The sequence below is a fragment of the Pelodiscus sinensis genome, chromosome 13 (assembly GCF_052426305.1).
Source record: "Pelodiscus sinensis isolate ZL-2025 chromosome 13, ASM5242630v1, whole genome shotgun sequence".
NCBI classification, from domain to species: domain Eukaryota; kingdom Metazoa; phylum Chordata; order Testudines; family Trionychidae; genus Pelodiscus; species Pelodiscus sinensis.
This window is the reverse complement of record NC_143064.1, coordinates 20,149,187-20,173,086: the sequence shown is the minus strand read 5'-3', so window position 1 is coordinate 20,173,086 and position 23,900 is coordinate 20,149,187. Positions and strand designations below refer to the sequence as shown.

The 23,900-nt window shown below is 43.3% G+C and overlaps 1 protein-coding gene across 4 annotated transcripts in view; it reads right to left on the bottom strand.

The window, feature by feature from the left end:
- The window catches only part of LOC102459993 (phosphatidylinositol-binding clathrin assembly protein-like), a 64,738-nt gene that overhangs the window by 32,256 nt on the left and 8,582 nt on the right, over window positions 1-23,900 (bottom strand). For all 4 annotated transcript variants that reach the window (XM_075940960.2, XM_075940961.2, XM_075940962.2 and 1 more), the window contains exons 2-8: window positions 10,209-10,351; window positions 6,551-6,626; window positions 4,655-4,757; window positions 4,374-4,467; window positions 4,135-4,246; window positions 2,153-2,259; window positions 1,555-1,596 (exon numbers count right to left, since the gene is read on the bottom strand). In XM_075940960.2, the coding sequence (XP_075797075.1) occupies window positions 1,555-1,596; window positions 2,153-2,259; window positions 4,135-4,246; window positions 4,374-4,467; window positions 4,655-4,757; window positions 6,551-6,626; window positions 10,209-10,351 (677 nt within the window). The remainder of the gene's footprint in view (window positions 1-1,554; window positions 1,597-2,152; window positions 2,260-4,134; window positions 4,247-4,373; window positions 4,468-4,654; window positions 4,758-6,550; window positions 6,627-10,208; window positions 10,352-23,900) is intronic.

The window sequence follows — 23,900 nt, the reverse complement described above, 5'->3', positions numbered from 1 at the left end:
TCTAGAGCAGAGTGGCATTCTACCCATGAGATAGGAAAGGGTGCATAAGCAATACCACTAGAACACCATTTATTTTCTGGGATTTCCCTTACAGAAAAAGGAATCCTGAGGAAGTTGTTTTTCCACTGGCCTGCTATGTGGTCTGTTCTTATAAGGATATTCAATGAGCCTCTACACCAGTGGTCCCCAATCTTTTGGGGCTTCCGGGCGCCCGGGGCAGGGCCACCCATACACCACGTACCCGGTGCAGGCGCCACCCATGCGCCGCACTTCCAGGGCTAGCGCCGCTCCTGTGCCGCACACCCAGGGGTGGGGCTGGCCATACGCCATGCGCCCGGGCCCGGAACAGCTCATGCGCTACCTGCCCGGGGCCGGCGCCGCTCGCCCAGGAGCTGGCAGCGCCCGTGAGCCGCACACCTGAGGCAGGTGCCAGTCCTGTGCTGCGTGCCATGGGGCAGGGACGCCCTTATGCCATGCGCCCAGGAGCCGGCAGCGCCCATGCGCCGCGCACCTGGGGACAGCGCTGCTCCTGGGCTGTGTGCTCACGAGTGGGGACGCCCATACGCTGCGCACCCAGGGCTGGCACAATCCCTATGCCGCGCGCCTGGGGTTGGCACAGCCCTTGCGCCGTGCACCCGGGGGCAGGGCTTCCCATAAGCCACGTGCTCGGGGTGGGGCCAGAGCCGATCACTCGGCGGGTGCACAGAAGTGGCCCGGCAGGCGCTATGGTGCCCGCGGGCACCACATTGGGGACCACTGCTCTAAACTGATTATACATAGTGTCCATCCCTGTGCTGTCCCTGCTCCAGTTCAAGACACCAAAACCAATCTATCTTCATCACCCGATTTTGCAATGTTTCTCATAATTTAAACTAAGTTTTTGGGGGCAGGGACTTTGTGAGCATCTCTTATAGTGCATTAATATAAATATCATTACACACTGTGGACCTTGGAAAAGCTTCTATAGCTGATAACAATACTTAATATACAGGCATGCACTGCTGTGCAACTTTGAATAAAACCTGTTGCTTGAACAGAATTGAGTGTTTTTTTCCAAATTGTGGCATAGAAGGCCTGCGTACTTGAAAGGCAGATTCACAAAAGATTCAAGGGAAAAATCCATGTTTTAGTAACTATCTTTAGAAATTAGGGATGTTAAAATAGTTAACCCAGTAGACAACACTGCTTAACCAGTTAATCGTTTTAACCTAGGTCCCCCTGCAGCCATGGCCCCAGCCTGGCTGACTGCCAATGGAGTTAACTGGCAAGGACTGGTTAACCAGTAAGCATACCAGTAAGCCTCATGCTTGCTGGTATATTAACCAGTTAACTTCTGTACTATAAATCAGAGAAACTTCACTGCTTTAACACAGAACTCTTCAACAATTGCAGAACTATGTACATGTAACAATCTATGGAAAAAGTGAATATGCGTATTTCCATATATAAATATATGGAAGAGAATATATTCTCGGGATGAATATGGCACACATTAACCATTAAAACACAAAGGACAAAAGAACTGGGTTAAATTAATATGAAATGTACACTGACCTGAGTAAGATCTGGAATGTCACCCTGATCAATTCCAACTTGCTAGGTTCACAAAAAAGGGGAAAAAAATGTACATTACTACATGCAGCGGCAATGGAAATAAAAACTGTGGGGTCTGAATGTTACACAGAAGCAAATATCAAAAGGGACATGAATAACTTTCTGAACTGGTACATTGCTTATGCCAATTTTCAAACAGACAAGTTAAGCTAGAATTTCAGTGTACACGTCAAACAAGCTCAAACCATTTTTCTATTTGGACTACTGCATGCATAAATGTTAAGATAAACTGCAAGAAATAACCACTCATCTTGCTTGAATTTCTTCTCAAGCAGAAATATGAAAGGAATGCTTTGTAGATATTTAGAATCATCCAGCCCAGTCATTTCCAACTATTAATCAATGCATAAAAGCAGATTCTTAGTAGCACTTAAAGATAAAGTAAAGAAATTTGGCAAAGAAAGGTGCCTTAAAGATAGCCTACAGTAGTTTTATTTTGCATGGCAAATCACACAAACATTAGATTGTTTGTGATGGGACTGCTGTACCAGTACAGATAGCTAACTGACACCCTTTTGATGTATGTAAGTTTATTTACCTCTGCTACTTTGAGGAATTCTGACAATTTGGTCATTCTGGCTAGGAACTTTTTGTAAATATCCAAACCTTCTTTGCATTGATTCTTCTTCATATCAAAATACTTTTCTGAAGAATGAAAAAAAGAAATTTGTAAAAAAGGTACAAAAATACCCCAAGCCTTCTCCCATAAAAACACAAGATAATTTTCACAGTAACGCAACAGATTTTAAAAGATGCAACACTTCAAATAATAACTTTAGTTAATTTCACTGAGAAGAGACATTGACTAATACAGAAAGCAATGTACTTTGAAGAATTAGGCGTTTTGGGACTATACTTCATAATCTTCATATTTACAATGTGCTTGTTGAATTTAGGGTTGCCGGATGGTTTAACCAAAAATACCAAACACCTCCCTTTTCCTCCCCTCCAAAAAAAAAAAAAAAAAAAAAAAAAAAAAACCCACACACGCACACGGGAAAAAATTCTGAGGAAGAAAGAGGGGAGGAAGGGGAAAAAGACCAAAGTTGTTTAAAAAAAAAAAAATGACCAATGGTTAAGCAAAAAAAAAATTTTTTTTTTTTTTAAAAAACACCCAGCATGGCCCCTTTGAGCAAGGCCTTTGAGGCTTTTTGCCGGCGGCCATCTTGTTTTCCTGCTCCAAGCCAGAAGACAGCTCCCCTGTGGAACCAGTTAAGCGCGAGAAGGCGGGGGGTATTTTCGCCTCCTGGAAGGGAAAAATAACCAGAAAATACCGGACATTTTAGATGTCTGGTATTTTCTGAATTTTTACACTGGACAGGAGGCAAAAATATCGGACTACCCGGGTCAATACCGGACACCTGGCAACCTTAGTAGGATTTCAGCGAGTAATAACATGGTGGATAGTAGCAGTTGTCAACCTGAATGTAAAGTGTTTAATCTATTTTAAAATTCTGTGTCAGCCAAGAAAGACTTCATTTTGAAGAAAAATATCTGCAAAATGTCAGTCCATGAGATGGACTCAATCACTAGTAACGCAGAAGCTGATTTTAGTACACTAAAAATGCACCATGATTATCTATTTTAAAGCATTTTTGAACTACACATTAACATCTCAATACTACACATTTGTGGCTTGTTTAATGGAGACAATTTGAAAGAGGCATTTCAAATGAAAACAACTTTCACATGTATCCAAGTATTACCTGTCAATATTAATGTACAGTATCCTTATTAGTAAATCTAACAGTAACAGCATTTGCATCCTTTTGAGATATTTAGTTTTATTTTTCATAAAATCTACAAGTGTGAGTTTAATATATCAGTAAAATGGATGACACCAGCAGATTTAACGGAGGAGAGTGAAAACTGAATCCCAAAGTTAATAAATACTTCTACTGCTATGCTATCTTTTCTTTGCGAGATTTTTCCAATTTCACCACTATTTTCCCTTAAAAACAATAGGCACAATCCACTTAAAAACTTTATCTGACCAATGTTATTCATAGCCAAGAACTCAGCAAGGTAGAACTCTAAGCTGTGCAAGACTATGCCAATTGTTAAAGTTAAAACAAAGAAATTCAGCAATGTGCACTGGGTGTGCTGTGTATTCAAGCAAATAAAATTACCTTAAAAAAAAAAAAACTCTATACCCAGTACAAGCCAATCTACTTTAGAGCGGAAACCCCTCCATGTCCACCCCCCCCCACTAAAGTGTACTTATATACTGAGTTACTTTATAACCTGGTTACAAAGAACATTCAATACACATTTGGGGTACTTCTAAAATAGAAATTCAGGCAAGACCACCACAGATTTACACTTCAGCCTGAAAAATAAGGCATAAGGCCAATCCTGCTGTCCCTGACACTAACGATAAAAGTTACGATTGACTTCAATGGAAGCAAGATCTGACTCTTAAATTGTTCGGCTATAAAACAGATTCAATTTGTTTTACAATTTCTTCTTCCTTGCCTCCCCCCAAAATTCTAGTCCATATGCACACACATTTCCACATACCTAATAGGTTAATAATCCCCTCATTATAGGCTGCAAAAAGCCTAATGGAATCTTTGAAGAGAAGCATGAAGGCAGCATTTATTACGCCATTGGTTAATTCATTTGGATTTGCCTGTGTAGAAAGTGGAAAAAATAAGAGTAGATTAGAAGTATTGGTGGGAAGAAAAAATACCAGTAAGTTTCTTCCTGCATCAAATAAAATATTTTAACAATGAAATACCAGTTAAGACTGTGCTTACATCAAAATCAAGGAGCACATCAAGCTGGTTCTGAATAATCGGAAGGGTTTTCAGAAGCTTTTCAGTATTCATAGTTCTCATCACTCCATCTATCCTACAATGTGTAAAATGGCAAATAAGGTAAAAAGGTACACATGACCTAGAACACTGATGCCTTGATTTGTTTAGTGCCCTGTATTTAACTATAGTTTAAAAGGCACCAAAGTTCTACTGCAAGAATATATATGAATTGTTAGTAACCTTTTGTATCTGAAATAAACAAAAAAGAGAATATTTCTTACCCTCTTTTCATTTTGGTGAAATCAACTGCTACAAGTCTGTAAGAAAGTGCTTTTTCATTCAAGTATTTGCTGTATCGCCTAATGAAGGTAGACATATCATAGCCTGAAGATTAAATGTTTACTAGTTAGACATTTTGAAGAGGAAAAGTATCTATTCCTTACATAATAACTTCAGCAAGATTCTATAAAGTGTGTCATTGCACACAACTTGCTTGAGGAGACAACTCCATATTCACATTAGAGAGCCTTTACAGCCTCCCTCCATATTGTCCTTATGATTATTTACAGTAGCCTTGAGGTGCACTGTGCAGTCATCGTGTTCCCAGAGGATGACAATTCCATGGAAGGTATCTGGATTATGTTAATGCCTCACCTAATAATGGAAGGAGAGGCCACTGTTGGCAACTGTGAGCACTCTAAGGATAACAGTATACAGCTCACTGGAACCAAAATTAGACAAATGCTTAAGACTAAAAATGGGAATTACTGAACTTCAGCTACTGTAAAAAGTAAGCTGTCAAAAATAAATATATATACACAAACTACCCCTAACGCTCTTCAGAGATCTATATAAAAGGCTTTCATTAACCACACAGTAATGTATTCTAATTATCATTGTATGAAGCTTGACAACTGATGTAACCTCCCTCCCCCCATTATGGAATGCAGCCAAATGAAAAAAAAGATTAATTTGGTGTTCATGTGTTAAGTTATAAATGCCTTTCAAAAAAGATACAGGTAACGAACTAGAAAAACATTTCTAGCTCTCACTGTGTAATTTCAAGCTGGGGCGGGGAACTTTTTTTGGGTCAGAGGCCATACATAAGACAAAAAAAACAGAACTCCCCCCTACCCCCCATACACAACCCCACAAATGTGGCCGCCAACTAAGAAGCAGAAAAGACATTCCCCTCAAGTTCCAGCTCCACCGGGATTAAATTAACTCTTTTGGAGGCCTGAGGCTAGTAGATTTTGTAGGCCCCTCTAGGCTCTGGAATGTGGCCAAAACAGTTTGTGGGAGGGGCAGTTAGGGAGCAGGCTAGTGGTAGAGGTGTGAGATCTGGGTGTGAGGGAGGGAGCAGGAGAGGGCTGGAGGTGGGGCTGCAGGTGGGGGGGGGAAAGACAGGTGAAGGAGGGAACAGGGGATTGGGCACCTATCTGGCACAGCTTGGGTTCGGGGAGACAGGTGTCTTTGCATGGCTCTTTATGCTGCAAGGATGCACTCCTAGCAGGCACGCCTCTGCCATTCCCACTGGTCATGATTCTTGGCCAATGAGAGCAATAGGAGGTGGTGCCTGCATGGTGTACTTCCCTACAGCGCACACGAGCTGCTTCCTCCCTGCTGCCAGCTAGAGCCAGAGCCAGAGGGCCCAAATTTGGCTTGTGGCTTGCCTTGATCAGTCCCTTAAGGCTTGGGGCTCCTCCCGCATCAGGGGAGCCAGTGTGAGTGCTCCAGCCACAGTGTCACTCTTGTGGTTGGAATGCCAGCACTGGCTCATCATCAACTGCAGGCGGGGGGGGCCTCACAGACTTAAGGCAATCCACTGGCCGTAGGTTCCCCATCCCTGCTTTAAGCCATCCCTGCTTCCTTTTGCTTATTGTGATCCCTTTGCATTGTGTAATATGAATTAAGCTCTATCCTGGAAACATTTTCTGTTGAACACACCAGTGACTTAGGGTCAATCACTACTAATACAGAGCTAGAAAAATACATGTATTTAAGACTTTTTTTTTAAATCAGCTGTTATGTACAGATTTTTGGAGGTGTGTTTTTTTGTTGTTGTTGCTCTGCCAACCTTCTCTTCAAAACATAATACTTTACTGTTTGCAATTTAATTTTCACACACACACACACACACACACACACACACACACACACACACAGAAGATTCTTACCCTGCATGGCACTTTTGTCCAGGTAGTTGTTTAGATTGAACAACGTATTTCGGGATGCAAGATACTGGATAAAACGCTGTTGAAGGGGGAAAAATGTCAACATCTTGAAAATTACTTTTCTTTCATCAAATGTAATAAGTTTAAGAAATAGATTACAAAACTATTGCACAGAACTTGTGGATTTCAGAGGCAATGTTTACCCTTATCTACAATATACACATTAGCTGCAACAAAAACAATTCACTTACATAAGTTTACTAAATGTTAAACAAACACATGAAGTTTCAGGACTGAGCATTTGGCAGAGGAAATTTGTTCTGTTTGAAGAAATGCAATTCCACTGTTCACATGAAGCCACATTAGCATTAGAGGGAGTAGCTTACATGACTTAAATAAAAGTTTTGTGAATTCTGCATCTCAGAGTAGGAAAATTGGAGAAAAACAATAGGAGCTCTAAAAGTTCTCTCTGTATGACTCTACATCTTGGATGTGAGAATTAGAGACACAAATATAGACAATCGAGGAATGTTTTTCAACTTACCTTTCTCCCTCTCTGAGGTAATGAATATTTTAGTATTTATACAAACTAACACTTTCAAAAGACAGAGGTAAGGGTACGCAATAGGGATGTCAGAGACCCAGGGTATCCTAGCATGTCTCTCATTTTTCAACTCATTTTTGTAACCTATCCTTTAAATCGGCTTCTGTACCTAATGACTGGAAGGTAGCCAACATGACACCAATATTTAAAAAGGGCTCTAGAGGCGATCCTGGCAATTACAGACCGGTAAGTCTAACTTCAGTACTGGGCAAATTAGTCGAAACAATAGTAAAGAATAAAATTGTGAAGCATGTAAAAGAACAATTTGTTGGACAAAAGTCAACATGGTTTCTGTAAAGGGAAATCCTGCCGTACTAATCTGTTAGAGTTCTTTGAAGGGGTTAACAAACATGCGGACAAGGGGGAATCCAGTAGATATAGTATACTTGGATTTTCAGAAAGCCTTTGACAAGGTCCCTCACCAAAGGCTCTTGTGTAAATTACATGGCCATGGGATAAGAGGGAAGGTCCTTTCCTGGATTGAGAACTGGTTAAAAGACAGGAAACAAAGGGTAGGAATAAATGGTAAATTTTCAGATTGGAGAGGGGTAACTAGTGGTGTACCCCAAGGGTCAGTCCTGGGACCAATCCTTTTCAACTTATTCATAAATGATCTGGAGAAAGGGGTAAGCAGTGAGGTAGTAAAGTTTGCAGATGATACAAAACTGTTCAGGATAGTCAAGACAGAAGCAAACTGTGAGGGACTCCAAGAAGATCTCACCAAATTGAGTGATTGGGCAACAAAATGGCAAATGAAATTGAATGTGGATAAGGGTAAAGTAATGCACATCGGGAAAAATAACCGCAACTACACGTACAGTATGATGGGGGCAAATTTGGCTACGACAAATAAGGAAAGAGATCTTGGAGTTATTGTGGACAGTTCTCTGAAAGCTTCCACACAGTGTGCAGCGGCAGTCAAAAAGGCAAATAGAATGCTAGGAATTATTAGGAAAGGGATAGAAAATAAGACCCAGAATATCTTACTGCCCCTGTATAAAACTATGGTACGCCCACATCTTGAATACTGTGTACAGATGTGGTCTCCTCACCTCAAAAAAGATATTTTGGCCTTGGAAAGGGTTCAGAAAAGGGCAACTAAAAGGATTAGGGGTTTGGAACGGGTCCCATATGAGGAGAGGTTAAAGCGACTGGGACTTTTCAGTTTAGAAAAGAGGAGGGATGTGATAGAGGTATATAAAATCATGAGTGGTGTGGAGAGGCCGATAAAGAAAAGTTATTTATTAGTTCCCTAAATAGAAGAACTAGAGGACACCAAATGAAGTTAATGGGGAGCAGGTTTAAAACTAATAAAAGAAAGTTCTTCTTCACACAGCTTGTAGTCAACCTATGGAACTCCTTGCCAGAGGAGGCTGTGAAGGCTAGGACTATAATAGAGTTTAAAGAGAAGCTAGATAATTTCATGGAGGTTAGGTCCATAAAAGGCTATTAGCCAGGGGATAGATAAAATGGTGTCCTTGGCCTCTGTCAGAGGCTGGAGAGGGATGGCAGGAGACAAATCGCTTGATCATTGTCAACGGTCCACCCTCTCTGGGGCACCTGGTGCTGGCCACTGTCAGCAGACAGGATACTGGGCTAGATGGACCTTTGGTCTGACCCAGTACGGCCGTTCTTATGTTCTTATAACACACACTTTGAAATGTCTTGGTTTAATCTCAAGGCAGAACAAGGAAATTTCAAGCATGATCACAGGAAAGGAAAACTATTTTTCATCCAGCTTCAGTGACCAATGTTTGACAGAGTGAACACACTTTTCTTTTTTATAAATACAAAGTATTTTTCCTAAGACCAGGAATTCAGCAAAGAGGAAAAAGATTTTAACACAATTCAACAGTCTATATGGATGTGTGTCTTACTAAAAAGAGAAAGGTCTACTGCTTCAGACTCTCCTACAGGGTATGTGGCTGTATCAGGCTGTTTTGTGAATAGCTCCCATATGACAGAGAAAGTTTTCAATTGCTTTACACTCCTTTGGACCTGTTCCTTCTCAGCCTTGCCTGAGCAGCTGTATAACTTTGGCAGGAGCTTAGAAGTAGCACCTTCACATCTAATGAATCAACAGTAGTGTTTTATCTGGAGCCACTGTTTGTCCTTACTTATTTCAAAACAGGCTGCTTTAATTAAATCAACATATGTATAAAATAAATTAACTCATTACAGTCAATATTCCATGACCTGAAGAGCTCTGAATCAAGTAGAAAGCTTGTCTCTTCCAACAACAGAAGTTAGTCCAACAGATATTGCTGTATCCACCTTGTCTCTCTAAAGAGAGTCACACACTGCCTCTTTCAATACCCTCGTCACATATCTTGCATATCTTTTACATTTAAAGCAAAGGTAAAACTTTGTTTTAGAAATACTTTGCTTCAGTCACAATTCTGTGCTCACATTTGCCATGAGCTAGAGATGTGAAAGGTTAACCTCACCTTTATTGTGGTTGTTTACCAGTTACAGTTAATCAGTGGGGGCTGGAGCAGCCCTCACCCACAGCAGGGGGCTCCAGTCTGGCTGCCCCTGTTTAACAGGTTAACTAAACAAATGGGATTTTACATCCCTACCATGTGCATAATTGGATACTGGAGATAATCTCTATATCTGACATAAAAGGTTGCCAGGTTTAAGCTTGAGAAATTGTGTAAAAATTAAAGATAAAACTTCTAATGTCATATTGTGGTCTGGAAAAGAAAGACTGTCATCATTACTATACCACAAAGATTTTAAATTATGTTTGCTAATCTTTCATTTTTAAACTGAATTAAACATAGGTAGTAAGTGAATAGTAGTAGTAGTTCAGGAAGGAAAGTAACTGGAAAAGAGGCATGACATGGATCTAGATATCTATTGGGTGTAGTTAACTGATTTTCTAACTGACTTCACTAATTTTCTCGCAGAAAAGGTAACTAATAGCCAACGATAAACTTCATTACTTTTTTCCAAATTAGTATTTTTTTAAGTTTACAGATCACAAACCTTCCTTTATGGCATTCTGATTTTTTTCAGAAATACCCCCACACTATAGCTAGTAATCAGTCTTACCTCATTTCCATACATCATGAGGTGGTGTGTTGTAATTAGAGCTTTAAACACTACGACCCAACTGCTGTTCGCAGTCCTCTCAAAAAGTGTGTCTGCCAGCTGTGGAATATTCACATTCATCTCATTTGTGCACTGGATTAGATCTAAATTTAAAAAATGCAACACATTAGGTTTAGACAGACATTCAAAGATACAACAGAAATAAGTTTCACAGGATGAACATGTAACATGAATTGCTTTACAGGACTCCATATCATTTGAAAGCTTTAACCAGAAGCAATTATATTTCCTTCTGGAATTGCAAACCATGCAACAGCCCACCATCTCTATTTCCTTAATAGCAGTTTTACAGAAAATAAACTAAGCTAAACTCTGGAACTGATTTTTTTTTAAATATAAGTTTCTCTACTAAAATGTCAATTTACTAGCTTAGACATACTCTAAAAGCTTTGATTAGGAAAACTAGGGAAAAAAGCCTTGCATGGATTACAATTCAAAAACTGTATTAAGCTAGAGTTAAGATGAGAGGGCATGTAAATAAATTGGGGGTAAAAATATATTATAGGGATACTGCAACTATTCTCAAAGCAAGCATTACAAATTCACAGTTAAGGTTAAATTAACTTTTTAAAAAATGGGAATATAAACTTAGGGTCACTCACAACCTTAATTTCACCCTTTAAGGAACACCCTGCACCAACCACATGACTAAAGCTACTAGTGAGCCCAGATCAAAGATTACCATCCCCTCCCCTCATGGTGAGGCTATAAGACATGTCTATTACAGGTTGGACTTCCCTGGTCCAGAACCCTGGGGACCTGAGTGGTCCCAGATGAGGGATTTTCCTGGACCAAGGAAGGTCATTTCTGGTCCCCCTGCTGCAACCCCGACTGGGCTTCTCAGCTTCCCTGGGCAGCCCAGCTTCTGTGCGCACGCACGCACACTCCCCTCTCCCCTGGTCCAGCTGAACTGTGCACCAAGCTTTCCAGCACTGCCCCACACCATGCCTGCAACAATCCTGCAGAGCTGCACACCAGGCTTCCCAGCACCATTCCCCCCGCAGTAATCCAGCTGAGCTGCACGCCAGGCTTCCCGGTACCCATCCTACCTTCAAGCCCAGCTGAGCCACATGCCAGATTCCTTTCCCTCCCGGCATTGGGCCAGGACTCTGATCCTGGAACATGAGTGGTCCTGGTAGACCACAGATGTTGCCTGACCATACAGAGTCCTGGTTTAGAGGTGCAACCTGTACATTCAAACTTTAATCCTAGGCTTTTCTACCTCTGAGTTAAGACTTCAAAAACAGGCATCTATCAATATGTAACAAGAGATGATTGGACCATTACTTAAAGCTTCATGCATCACTGCCACTTGTATACTAAATGTCAACACTGGTATAAATTCATTTGTACAACCTGCCATCACAATAGTATTTATTTCATTACATTCCCAATAAAAGTCACTTGAATGTCTTAATTTATGTTCTTTGAATTCAGATAACAGCTTATTCATTGGTACACAACATCAGTCTACTAGCAAGTGGCAATAATAAAGAAATAGAAATCGATGGCAGGTAGGAGCTTTTAAAATTGATGTCTATTATCTTTTATTCCAGAAATGAAGCTCAATTCCAATTTAAGATACTCAAGATAAAAAACCAAAAACCCCACCACATTTATAATTCTCTCTAGCAAGACTAATAAGCACCTGCAGGATAAGTAAAAGTTATCAAATTGTAATAAAGCAAATAAGGATGTTAGGGTATGTCTACACTAGCCCCCTAGTTCGAACTAGGGTGGCTAATGTAGGCATTTGAACTTGCAAATGAAGCCCGGGATTTAAATATCGCGGGCTTCATTTGCATGTTCCCCGGGCGGGTGCCATTTTTAAATCCCCTTAGTTCGAACTGACTGCCCATGGCTACACGCAGCAGTCAGAAGTTAATCCGAACTAACTCCTTAGTTCAGATTAACTGTTACACTTCATTGCGGCTCTCTGATTCAGTAGAATCACTGGTCCTGCTGGACCGTGGATGTTACTAGACCAGAGAGGTTCAATCTGTAATACACTTAAGATACACACACAAAAAAAGAAATGCTCAACTACACAATGGGAACTAACTAGCTAAATAGCAGTACTCTAGAAGAGGATCTTATGGGCTCACAGTTGATGATCAACGGAATGAGTCAATGTGATGCTGTGGCAAAAAAGACTAATGCTCTGGATGTTTTAAATTAGAAGGGGGACTCTCTTTTGAGTTGGGGGATACTGACCCACAGAAAAAAAAAATCAGTCAAGCGCCTCACACAAGTGAGAAGGAGAAAACCCCCCACGTTGTGGCCCCGACTGAGAAAGAACGATACTTCCCACATTCCCCTTGCACACCAGAGCCTGGGGGGGGGGGGGGCAGGGTGGAGGGGGGAAGAGACAGACAGCCTAGTAGATTTTGAGCCCTCCAGCCCCCAGGGGAGCAGCATGGAGGCTGGAGCACCAGCATGAGCTCTCCAATGCCAGGGGTGGGCCTAAGCTTCGGTGGCTAGATCCAGGCATGCCAAGGATTCAATCTGGCCCCTAGGCCTGAGGTTTCCCCACCCCTGTTTTAAAGGGTGTTTCATATAAGATGCAGGAGGCAATGGTCCTACTCTATTCAGCACTGGTGAGACCTCAGCTGGAGTACTGTGTCCAATTCTGGGTGCCACACTTTAGGAAAGATGTGGACTAACTGGACAGAGCCCAGAGAAGAGCAAAATTGATACAAGGTATAGAAAAACATGACTTAGGAAACATTAAAAAACTGGACAAGTCTTGAAGTATTTTAAAAGGCTATTAAAAAAAAAAGAAGTGAGTGATCAGTTCTCCACACCCAATACAGACATCATAAGTAGGAACTGGTTTAATCTGCAGCAGGAGAGATTTAGGTTAGAAAGTTTTTCCTAATAGCTAACAAAGGATAATTAAGTGCTGGAGGAGGTTGCCAAGGGAGATTATGGAATCCCTAAACTGTTATTAAAAACCTACATGTGTCAATAGCGGTCTAGGTATATTTGGTCCTCAGCACTAGATGAACTCTCCAACTCCCTTCCAAATCTACATTTCTTTAGTGAGTAGACAACCACACTTTTGAACAAGTTAGCCATCCAACAAACTAGGGATGTAAAATCCCAAGTAATCAGTTAATTGGTTAAACATTAGGTTAACTAGTTAAATATTAAGTTAATTGACTCAGTGGGATCCCAGGAAGGGGACCACTCTCCCCTGGCTGAAGCAGTCCCCAACCCGGGGGGGGGGGGGGGGGTTCCTGGCCCCTCAGCTCTGGGGCTGGCTGCCAGCCACCAGCACCCGGCCTCCACTTGCCAGCCACAAGGGGGTGGCTGCCAGGGCGGGAGCTACCCTCTGCCTATGGCAGTAATGGTTAACCAGTTAACTGGTTAGCTGTTCACATCCCTACAACAAACATACAACCTTGGGATGTCTTTTCAATCAGAAGAATGGCCATACTGGGTCAGACCAATGGTCCATTCAGCCCAGTTTCCAGTCTGCGACTGGCCAATACCAGATACCCCAGAAGGAGGGAACACAATAGGTAATCATCACATGATCCCTCCCCTGTCACTTTCAGAGAACCAGAGTATAGGGATACCATTCCTACCCAGCCTGGCTAAATAGCCATTGACGGACCTAACCTCCATGAACCTATATAGCTCTTTTTTGAAAATCCTGGCCTTCACCACATCCTGTTGTACTCCTTGCCAGAGGATGACTGTGCAATGAGTGAAGAAAGATTTCCTTTGGTTTCTTTTAAACCTGCTGCCTATTAATTTCATTTGGTGACCCCCTAGTTCTTATATTGTGGGAATAAGTAAACAACATTTCCTTATTCACTTTTTCCACACCAGTCATGATTTTATAGACCTCGATCACATCCCCCCTTACTCTCCTCTTTTCTAAGCTGAAAAGTCCAAGTCTTTTTAATCTATCATGTGGGACCCATTCCAAACCCCTAATAATTTTTGTTGCCCTTTTATGAACCTCTTCCAATGCCAATATATCTTTGAGATGAGGTGACCACATCTGTATGCAGTATTTAAGATGTGGGCGTAACATGGTTTTATAGAGAGTCGATAAGACATTTTTTGTTTTATTCTTTATCCCTTTGTAATGGTTCCTAACATTCTATTTGATTTTTTGACTGCCACTGCATACTGAGTAGATGTTTTCAGAGAACAATCCACAGTGATGCCAAGATCTCTCTCGAGTAGTTGTAGCTAAATTAGTCCCCATCATATTGTATGTATAGCTGGGATTATTTTTTCCAGTGTGCATTACTTTACATATATCAACATTAAACTTAATTTGCCATTTTCTTTCCCAATCACTTAGTTTGATGAGATCTTTTTGAAGCTCTTCACAATCTGCTTTGGTCTTAACTATCTTGAGCAGTTTGGTATCATCTGCAATTTTTGCCACTTCACTGTTTACCCCTTTCTCTAGATAATTTTATAAGTAAGTTGAATAGGATGGGTCCCACGACAGACCCTTCTTGGACCCCACTAGTTACCGCTCTCCACTTGGAAAACTTACATTTATTCCTACCCTTTGTTTCCTGTCTTTTAACCAGTTATCAATCCACAAAAGGACCTTCCCTCTTATCCCATGACAACTTACTTTACTTAAAAGCCTTTGGTGATGGACCTCGTCAAAGGCTTTCTGGAAATCTAAGTATACTATATCCCACAGTTGGAAGACCCGAGGATGCAATTCCCATATGTGGTCTGGGATAAAATGTCTGCTAAGGGGATCTGCTGTTGTATTGTTTACCCCTGAAACGTATGACGCTATGAGGGTGATGTTTCATATGCACCAACTCCATCATCTTCGTATCTACCAATTCCATATGCTTCTGTGCATACAGTATGGGATGGGGCACCTCCCTTGGAATCTCTGCATGGGGAGGTATGCCCTTGTGGGCACCAAATTTAGCTGCACACCTATGAATTCTAGAGCTCATGTAGGTTGCAGCGTTAACTTGTGTGTTGAGTATAAGGCCCAAAAGATCGAATGTTTGTTTGGCTGTTGCCACCATGCGATGCATGTCTACTTCTGCTGGGCCTTTCACTAAGCAATCATCGAAGTACAGAAAAGTGATCATGGCTTGTCTGTGAAGGTAAGCCGCAACAACAGCCAGCGTCTTTGAAAATACTCTGGTTGCCAAGGAAAGGCCGAATGGTAATACCCGGTATTAATAATGCTTTGTGCCCACCACGAAACAGAGGAATTGTTTCTGCATGAATAGTTGCATGTGGGGTGAATAGTTATGTGAAAATAGGCATCCTGCAGGTTGAGGGCTGCAAACCGGTATCCTTTCTCTAGGGTAACCATTTTGAATCATTGCTTTCGCAGATATCGATTTAATTTGCTGAGGTCCAAAATAATCCTCCATCCTCCCATCCTTTTTGATGTGAGAAAGAAATGGAAAAAAAAATGGAATTAAAACCTCTTGCCTCTGAAGTCCTTGGGTACTATTTCCCACTGCTCCTAGGTTGAGCAGTCGCTGTACCTCCTGCTTTAGCAGGTCTTCATGAGAGGGGTCCTTGAATCATAGAATACTAGGACTGGAAGGGACCTCAAGAGGTCATCGCGTCCAGTCCACTGCCTTCATGGCAAGACCACATACTGTCTAGACCAGGCATGTCCAAAGTCCGGCCCGCGGGCCAAATGCGGCCCGCGGTCGGATTTAATACGGCCCCCCGCTTCTCCCGGCTCCCCGGTGCTTTTTTTAACTGGCGCGCTCAGCGCGCCGCTTCGGTCCGCCGCCGCGGTCCCAAACCCTGCCCCTGCACTCCGCTTTGGGGCTGAGAGAGCAGGGACAGCCCCCGCTTCCTCCCCCTCTCCTGGCTCCCCGGCGCTCCTCTGACTGGCGCCGCTTCCGGCCGCGCCGCCGCCGTCCATGGCGGCCGCTGCGGTCCTAAAGTCCTCCATGTAGGGCACGTCCGCAGCCCCGCTCCCCCGCTTGGCTACGGGTTCGCCCTGCCCCCGGGCCACCGTGAGGCCAGCGTGCCCTGCGCTCTCCGCCCGCCTCTGACCCTGCAAGCCCTCTACCTTGGGGCTGAGAGTGCAGGGACGGACTCCGCAGCTGCTGAGATCAGGGACTGCCTTTGAACCAGACCTAGCCTATGTACTGCAGTCCAGATCTCAGTTTCACCCTTCACATTAGTGTAGGCAAGTTTTTTTTTCAATTGAGATGAATACATTGTAAAATCTCAGTTAATGTCAGTTGGTCTAAATCAGTTATAAATATATTTGGACACAACATGTATAGTTGGTGTTATGTCGTTCGCCGTTTGCAATAAACTTTGCATAAAATAGTTAATTTGCATTTAATTTTAATGGTTCAAAGAATGTCAGGCAAAATGGTCGGCCCTCACGCATGTTCACTTCATCAAATCTGGCCCTCTTTGAAAAAAGTTTGGACACCCCTGGTCTAGACCATCCCTGATAGACATTTATCTAACCTACTCTTAAATATCTCCAGAGATGGGGATTCCACAACCTCCCTGGGCAATTTATTCCAGTGTTTGACTACCCTGACAGTTAGATTGTAGCCAGGAGGCTCTTCTCATAACTACTGACGTCACTGTAGCTCTGGTTGCTGTGTCAAGTGCTATTTGGAGGGCCGTCCTGGAGGAAGCATAGTCCTCCTGAACTATGGACTTTAATATGGGTCTCTTGGAGTCTGGTAAGTGTTCCAAGAGGGATGTCAGCTTGGAATAGTTATCAAAGTTAGGATTGGTAAGCAACACTGCATAGTTGGCTATAAGCAGGAGTAAAGTGGAGAAAGAATATAGTTTCCTGCTGAACAGATCCATGCATGTATTTTTCATAGAATAATAGGACTGGAAGGGACCTCAAGAGGTCATCGAGTCCAGCCCCCCGCCCTCAAGGCAGGACCAAGCTCCACCTACACCATCCCTGACAGATGTCTATCTAACCTTTTCTTAAATATCTCCAGAGAGGGAGATTCCACCACCTCCCTTGGCAATTTATTCCAATATTTGACCACCCTGACAGTTAGGAATTTTTTCCTAATGTCCAATCTAAACCTCCTCTGCTGCATTTTAAGCCCATTACTCCTTGTCCTGTCCTCAGAAACCAAGAGGAACAAATTTTCTCCTTCCTCCTTGTGACACCCTTTTAGATATTTGAAAACCGCTATCATGTCCCCCCTTAATCTTCTTTTTTCCCAAACTAAACAAGCCCAGTTCATGAAGCCTGGCTTCATAGGTCATGTTCTCTAAACCTTTAATCATTCTTGTCGCTCTTCTCTGTACCCTTTCCAATTTCTCCACATCTTTCTTGAAATGTGGCGCCCAGAACTGGACACAGTACTCCAGCTGAGGCCTAACTAGTGCAGAGTAGAGCGGCAGAATGACTTCACAAGTTTTGCTTACAACACACCTGTTGATACAACCTAGAATCATATTTGCTTTTTTTGCAACAGCATCACACTGCTGACTCATATTCAACTTGTGGTCCACTATGACCCCTAGATCCCTTTCCGCCATGCTCCTTCCTAGACAGTCGCTTCCCATTTTGTCCACCATGTTCTTGTATTTAGGGAGTTTGGACCTATGCTGGGCAGCATCAACCACCAATGAATTTGGTGGAGGGTGGGAGAATAAGAAGTCAGCTCCCTTTGGAGGGACAAAATATCTTTTGTCAGTTGGTGGTGCTGAAGCCTGCCATATTTCATCAGCGGCTTCCATAATGGCCTTGTCAATAGGAATTGCGATTTTTCCCTGTGGTGATGGCTGAAGATTTTTGAGCAAATTGTGTTGCTTCTCTGGTACTTCTGTTAGAGTGATGTCCTGAGATTCAGGAGCTTTTTAAGAGGGTGGCTGTAACTGCCTAAGATCATCAGGAGGGGACTGGTCACCAGGTATTTTTGTTTGTCGAAAGGAAAAATATCCTCATCAGTGGATGATGACAACTGGTCAGTTGAGGATACATTTGGTGGGTGTTCCTCCACTTCAACCTCTGATAGTTGATCCTCTTCCGGTTTGGAATGGTGAACCATAGAGAGAGCATTGGCTGGTGACATTGTTACTCCATGACTATGAGAGGGTTGCAGAGAAACTGAGGGAGCACAGGAAACTAGGTGACAGTCACAGAAAGAATAGCCACAGCGGTGATAAGTATGGCGAGCTGAGTCATGCCAAGAGTAATACCGGTAGCATGTTGGGCTGTGTCTCAGACTCATAGACTTTAAGGTCAGAAGGGACCATTATGATCATCTAGTGAGTCTGACACCCTGCACAGTGCAGGCCACGGAATCTCACCCACCCCCTCCTAGAATAATCCTCTCACCTATATCTCAGATATTGAAGCCTTCAAATACTTTGAAGACCCAACATGCAGAGAATCCTCCAGCTGTGATCTGTACCCCATGCTACAGAGGAAGGCGAAAAACCTCTAGGGCCTCTGCCAATCTACCCTGGAGGAAAATTCCTTCTTGACCCCAAATATGGCAATCAGATAAACTCTGAGCATGTGGGCAAGACTCACCAGCCAGACACGCAGAAAGTTCTCTATAGTAACTCCTATCATCCCTCCATTGACCTATTTACCACTGATAATGGTCAGTTAGTTACCAAGATCATGTTATCTCATCAAACCATCCCCTTCATAAACCCATCTAGTTTAATCTTGAAGCCAGATAGATCTTTTGCCCCCACTACGTCCCTTGGAAGGCCGTTCCAGAACCACACTCCTCTAACTGTTAGAAACCTTCGTCTAATCTCCAGTCTAAACTTCCTACTAGCCAGTTTATATCCATTTGTCCTTGTGTCATCTATGATAAGACCACACCGGAGAAATGAAGTGAGATAGATGGCCAGTCCTGTAATGCATCTGGTGGTGTACCAGTAGCTGTGGAGAATGTGGTGAGTGGGGTGATCCCCTTGAAGGAGGACGACAATTCTATAGGTATTGTGTGTAAGGGGATGGTGATACTTAATATCTCGATGCATGGTGAAAAAATATGTATCATGCCAGACACATGGAAGGCAATTTATAGAAGTACCTTGAAGAAACTCACAGATGCTAAATCAGGAAGACTGGAAGACACCAGCGGTAATACAAAGCAGCAGACCGGCAAGTCAAGACATTGGTGAGAGCTGATAAGGTAGCTCAGAGGAATGAGCAGTACAAGCTGAAGAAGCAGCTACTCGAAGAGAGCAAGGAAAGGTTTTTTAAAAATCACCAAGCTTGTTTGCGGTAAATGTCATGCCAGTACACGTGTCCCTGTCATGGACAAACAAGGAAATCTACTTACAACAGAGGGAACAAGAGGCTCGTTGGGCAGAATATTTTCAGGAAGTTCTGAACAGGCCACCTCCAGAAGAAGCAGCCGATATTCTAGAAGTGGGAACAAGCCTTGACAAATACTGCTCCACCAAAAACGGAAGAAATTAGCATGGCAATAAGATCCTTAAAGAATGGTAAACCTCCAGGGCACAATAATCTCAATGATGAATTGTTCAAGGCAGACCCAGACTGGCAGCCACTATTCTCCAACCACTCTTTACAGCAATATGGGAAGGGAAGCAGGTGCCAGAGGAATGGACGAATGGAATTATTGACTGTAACAACTGGCGCGGCATCACTCTCCTTTCAGTGCCAAGCAAGTTCCTTGCTAAAATCATTATTCAGCAGATTGTAGACACTGTTGACAAATTACTGAGGAAAGAACAAGCTGGGTTTCGTAAAGAAAGGGGTGTGTAGATCAAATTTTTGTACTGTGTAACATCATTGAGCAATGCATTGAATGGCAGAGGCAGTTGTTCATCAACTTCGTTGATTTTGAAAAAGGCCTTTGACAACATTCATAGGGATACTATTTGGCATATTCTGAGAGACTACGGAATACCACAACAAGGAGTACAGCTCATCAAGACCTTTTATAATAATTTCACATGCAGCGTGGGGAACAATGATCTACCCTTCCAAGTTAAGACTGGAGTAAGGCAGGGATGCATCATGTCTCCGATGCTCTTTAAACTTAGTCGGACTAGGTTATGCCACGTACAACAGAAGATGAGCTAAGAGGCATCAGATGGACTTTCTTCTCCATATTAGAGGACTTTGACTTTGCTGATGACCTTGTGCTACTCTTCCACATGCATCGTCGTATGCAAGAGAAAACAAATCGACTCTGCACCTTCGGAAAACAGGTCAAACTAAGAGTTCGCCAGAAAACACAGAAGTCATGACCCTAAATATTGAGGCACCAGCATCAGTTAAGATCGATGGCCAAGACCTATCGCAGAGAGCTTTACATACTTGGGTAGTATTATCAGGCAAGACCGAGGCATCAGAAGTGATATCCAGAGCATACTCAAAGCTAGAAATGTCTTCATGAGTCTGAATGCTGTATGGAAGTCATCACAATACAGCATCCACACCAAACTGAAGTTTTATCAGAGCTGTGTTTTATCAATACTATTATATTGATCAGGATGCTGGCAGATGACAGAGTACAACCTAGATAAATTGTCGACTTTTCACAACAGAAGTCTTCAGAGGATCCTCCGTATTTTTTGGCCAAGAATAATTTCAAAACAGAACCTGCTTGTCCAGTGCAAACAAAATAAAATGGCTACCACCATTATGAAAAGATGCTGGAGATGAATTGGGCACGTGCTCAGGAAAGATGCAAGCTCTATCACAAAGACTGCTGTGCACTGGACCCCTGAAGGAAAGTGGAAATGAGGACAACCCAAGACAACATGGTGCTGGACTGCTTAAGTAGAAATGAAGAGCATGAATCACACTTATTGGAGCACTATTGAGAGGCTAGCCAGAGATAGACAGAAATAGAGGACCTTTGCTGCTGCCCTATATGCCAGTGGGCGTGAAGGCCAACAATGATGATGATGACAATGACGCATGGTGTCTAGTTTTTTCACTAGGAGAGCGACTCCTGTCGTCTGTTGGTAGGTGAGGAGAATATGGAGACGGCGGTGCAGAAGACAGTGCAGAAGACGGTGAAAAGATTAATAGTTCCAGACTTCATGTTCTCACTGAAGCAGATTTATAGGGCGCTTTCTTCAGTGCTGGAGGGCTAGATGAGACATATGGTGCCTAAGATGCCCATGCTGTTTGTGTCAAGGCCCTCAGTGCGAGAAGGTCATCATACGAGTGGTTGGTGCCGAAATCTGCAATGCCGATGTCGCCGGCACAAGAGTAGGTGGTGCCGATGTCGTCAGAAAATGTGATTCTGATGCAGAAGGTGCCGATGTTGTCGGTGCTGTAGTAGGATCAATGGACTGTTAATGGCACCACCATTGTAGGTTTTTGTCGCCATTTCAGCTCTGAGCGCGACTTATGCTTGGGGGCCACTGAGCCAGATGTACAGGGCTTATCACCGACACTTACACATGCTGACAGTAAAGAGTGGGAGAAGCTCTTTTTTGAGCTAGACACGACTACAGGGAAACAGCTTTCCTTTTTTCTGCCCTTGGAGACCGTGAAGTGAAAACAACTGGAGACTGGTCTGGCGATTGAAGAGCCTTGTCGAACAGGAACATTTTCAGTCTCATCTCCATGTCCTTACACTTCCTGACTGTCAGTTTGGCACAATGGACACATTTCTGAGGCACGTGAGCCTCGCCGAAGCACTTGATGCACTCGGCATGACTGTCTGATGCAGGCATGTTATCACTGCATGTGGCACACTTCTTAAAACCGGGGGAGCCCAGCATAGATAACTATAAAACTAACTGAAGAAAATGAACTTTTTTTAAAAACTATATTAACTAATTAACTACAAGTATAAGAACTGTGACTAACTATAAACTCTAACAACTACATACTGACAGGGTTTACCTGAGGAGAGAAGGCTCACTCCGTCTGCGACTGCGGGCAACAAAGAAGGAACTGGCTGGAGGTGGACCATGTGAGACATCAAAAGGGCATGAATGGTGCAAGGCACAAGCTGCACATGAGTGATCCAGCAGATCGCTGCTCAAGAAAACTTAGATCTGCAGCGCCAGGATGACCTGACACCTACAGTGGAGCAGCCACGGGGACATCACTCAAAAAAGAATAACTCTTCTGGGACTCCAGGATTAGTGGATTTTGTGGTCACCCTAGGCTCTGGGATGGGGCCAAAAGTTAGCAGTTAAGCGTGGGGGACAAGGTTGCCAGTGAGTGGGATAGGGATGGGGGTGTGAGGTTGGGGTGGGAGGCAGGGTGTCTGACTAGGGGAATGGGTCAGGAGCAAGGGAGGGTGTGGAGTCTGGCCAGGAAGAAAGGTGCAAAAGCAGGCTGGGGGTAGACATATGGCTAGCAGGGACAGTAGTAGGGGAGGGGGCAGGAGTGGACTGGGGGTGTGGGGTCTTGGTGGAGGAGGTGAATGAGTGGGCTGGGGGGGGTCTCAGCTTGGGGCTTCCCCTCCTGCAGGAAGCCGGTGCTTCAACCTTGTGGGGGGCCGCCAGGCTGAAATGCCAGTGCAAGCTCCCTACTGCAGAAGGAACAAAGGAGGGGGCTGAGCTGGAGTTGTAGGAGCGCCATATTTAGCTTCCTACTAAGCCATATTTGGCCAACTCTTAACTTAAAGCAACATAAGGATTTTGCAGTGCCAGGACAATGGGATGTGCCTGGAATGGGATTGCGTCTCAGAAAACCACACAGAAAAAGATAATTGGCAGGCAGCTGAAAGGCACCAGCTGCCCCTCCTTCCCCAATCTGGGACTGCCCACTCTGAGCCTCTCAACCCCCAGGCACCCTTTAGTGTGGGGGGGGGGGCTGAAGCACCTCCCCTCCTCCCCTCAATTTGTATGGCAACACTGCCTCCTGTTCCAAGAGATCTAGGGGAAGTGCACAGTTGGCTGCATTCCTCACTGTGGCTGGACCTGCCTCAGCCAGAGGATATGCACCCCTCATCCAGCTGTGCCCGCTGGAGCTACAGCAGCCATCGAGAGGGACCTCTCACCTGGTATCAAGCTGCTGTGGTTAGAAATCCCTTCACCCTTGAGGCAGCCTACATACTAAAACCCTCAATCCCAGGCCCACCCCAAACCAATAATTTAAATGAAACACGTACATTTTCATTTTATTTTCCAAAACCCAAAACATCCGTTGTGAGGGCAGGGGACTGGACTTGATCTCCCAAGGTCCCTTCCAGTTCTAACATTTAAACTAACATTTAAACAGCATCTTTTCGCTCAGTGTTAGACAAACCACAAACACAGAAGCCACTCCCACCAACAGCGAAATGCTATTTCTGGAATGGATTTTAGAAAGTTATACCACCACACAACAGTTTTAGACTGGAAGAATACCAGGTGTCATCAAAATTGAAGGGGAATATAGATGGACCAACAATTAACTATGGTACCAAGATTAATACCTTATAACCATATAAAGTAGTACATGGGATCTTAGAATGTCCTGAATGTTCTGTAGGCCATTAAACAACCCAGACATATCAGCAAATCTCATTTGAAATCAGACAGCTACTCAATGATTAATAAACAAAATACAGGACTATGTAGCACTTTAAAGACTAACAAGATGGTTTATTAGATGATGAGCTTTTGTGGGCCAGACCCACTTCCTCAGATCTGAGGAAGTGGGTCTGGCCCACGAAAGCTCATCATCTAATAAACCATCTTGTTAGTCTTTAAAGTGCT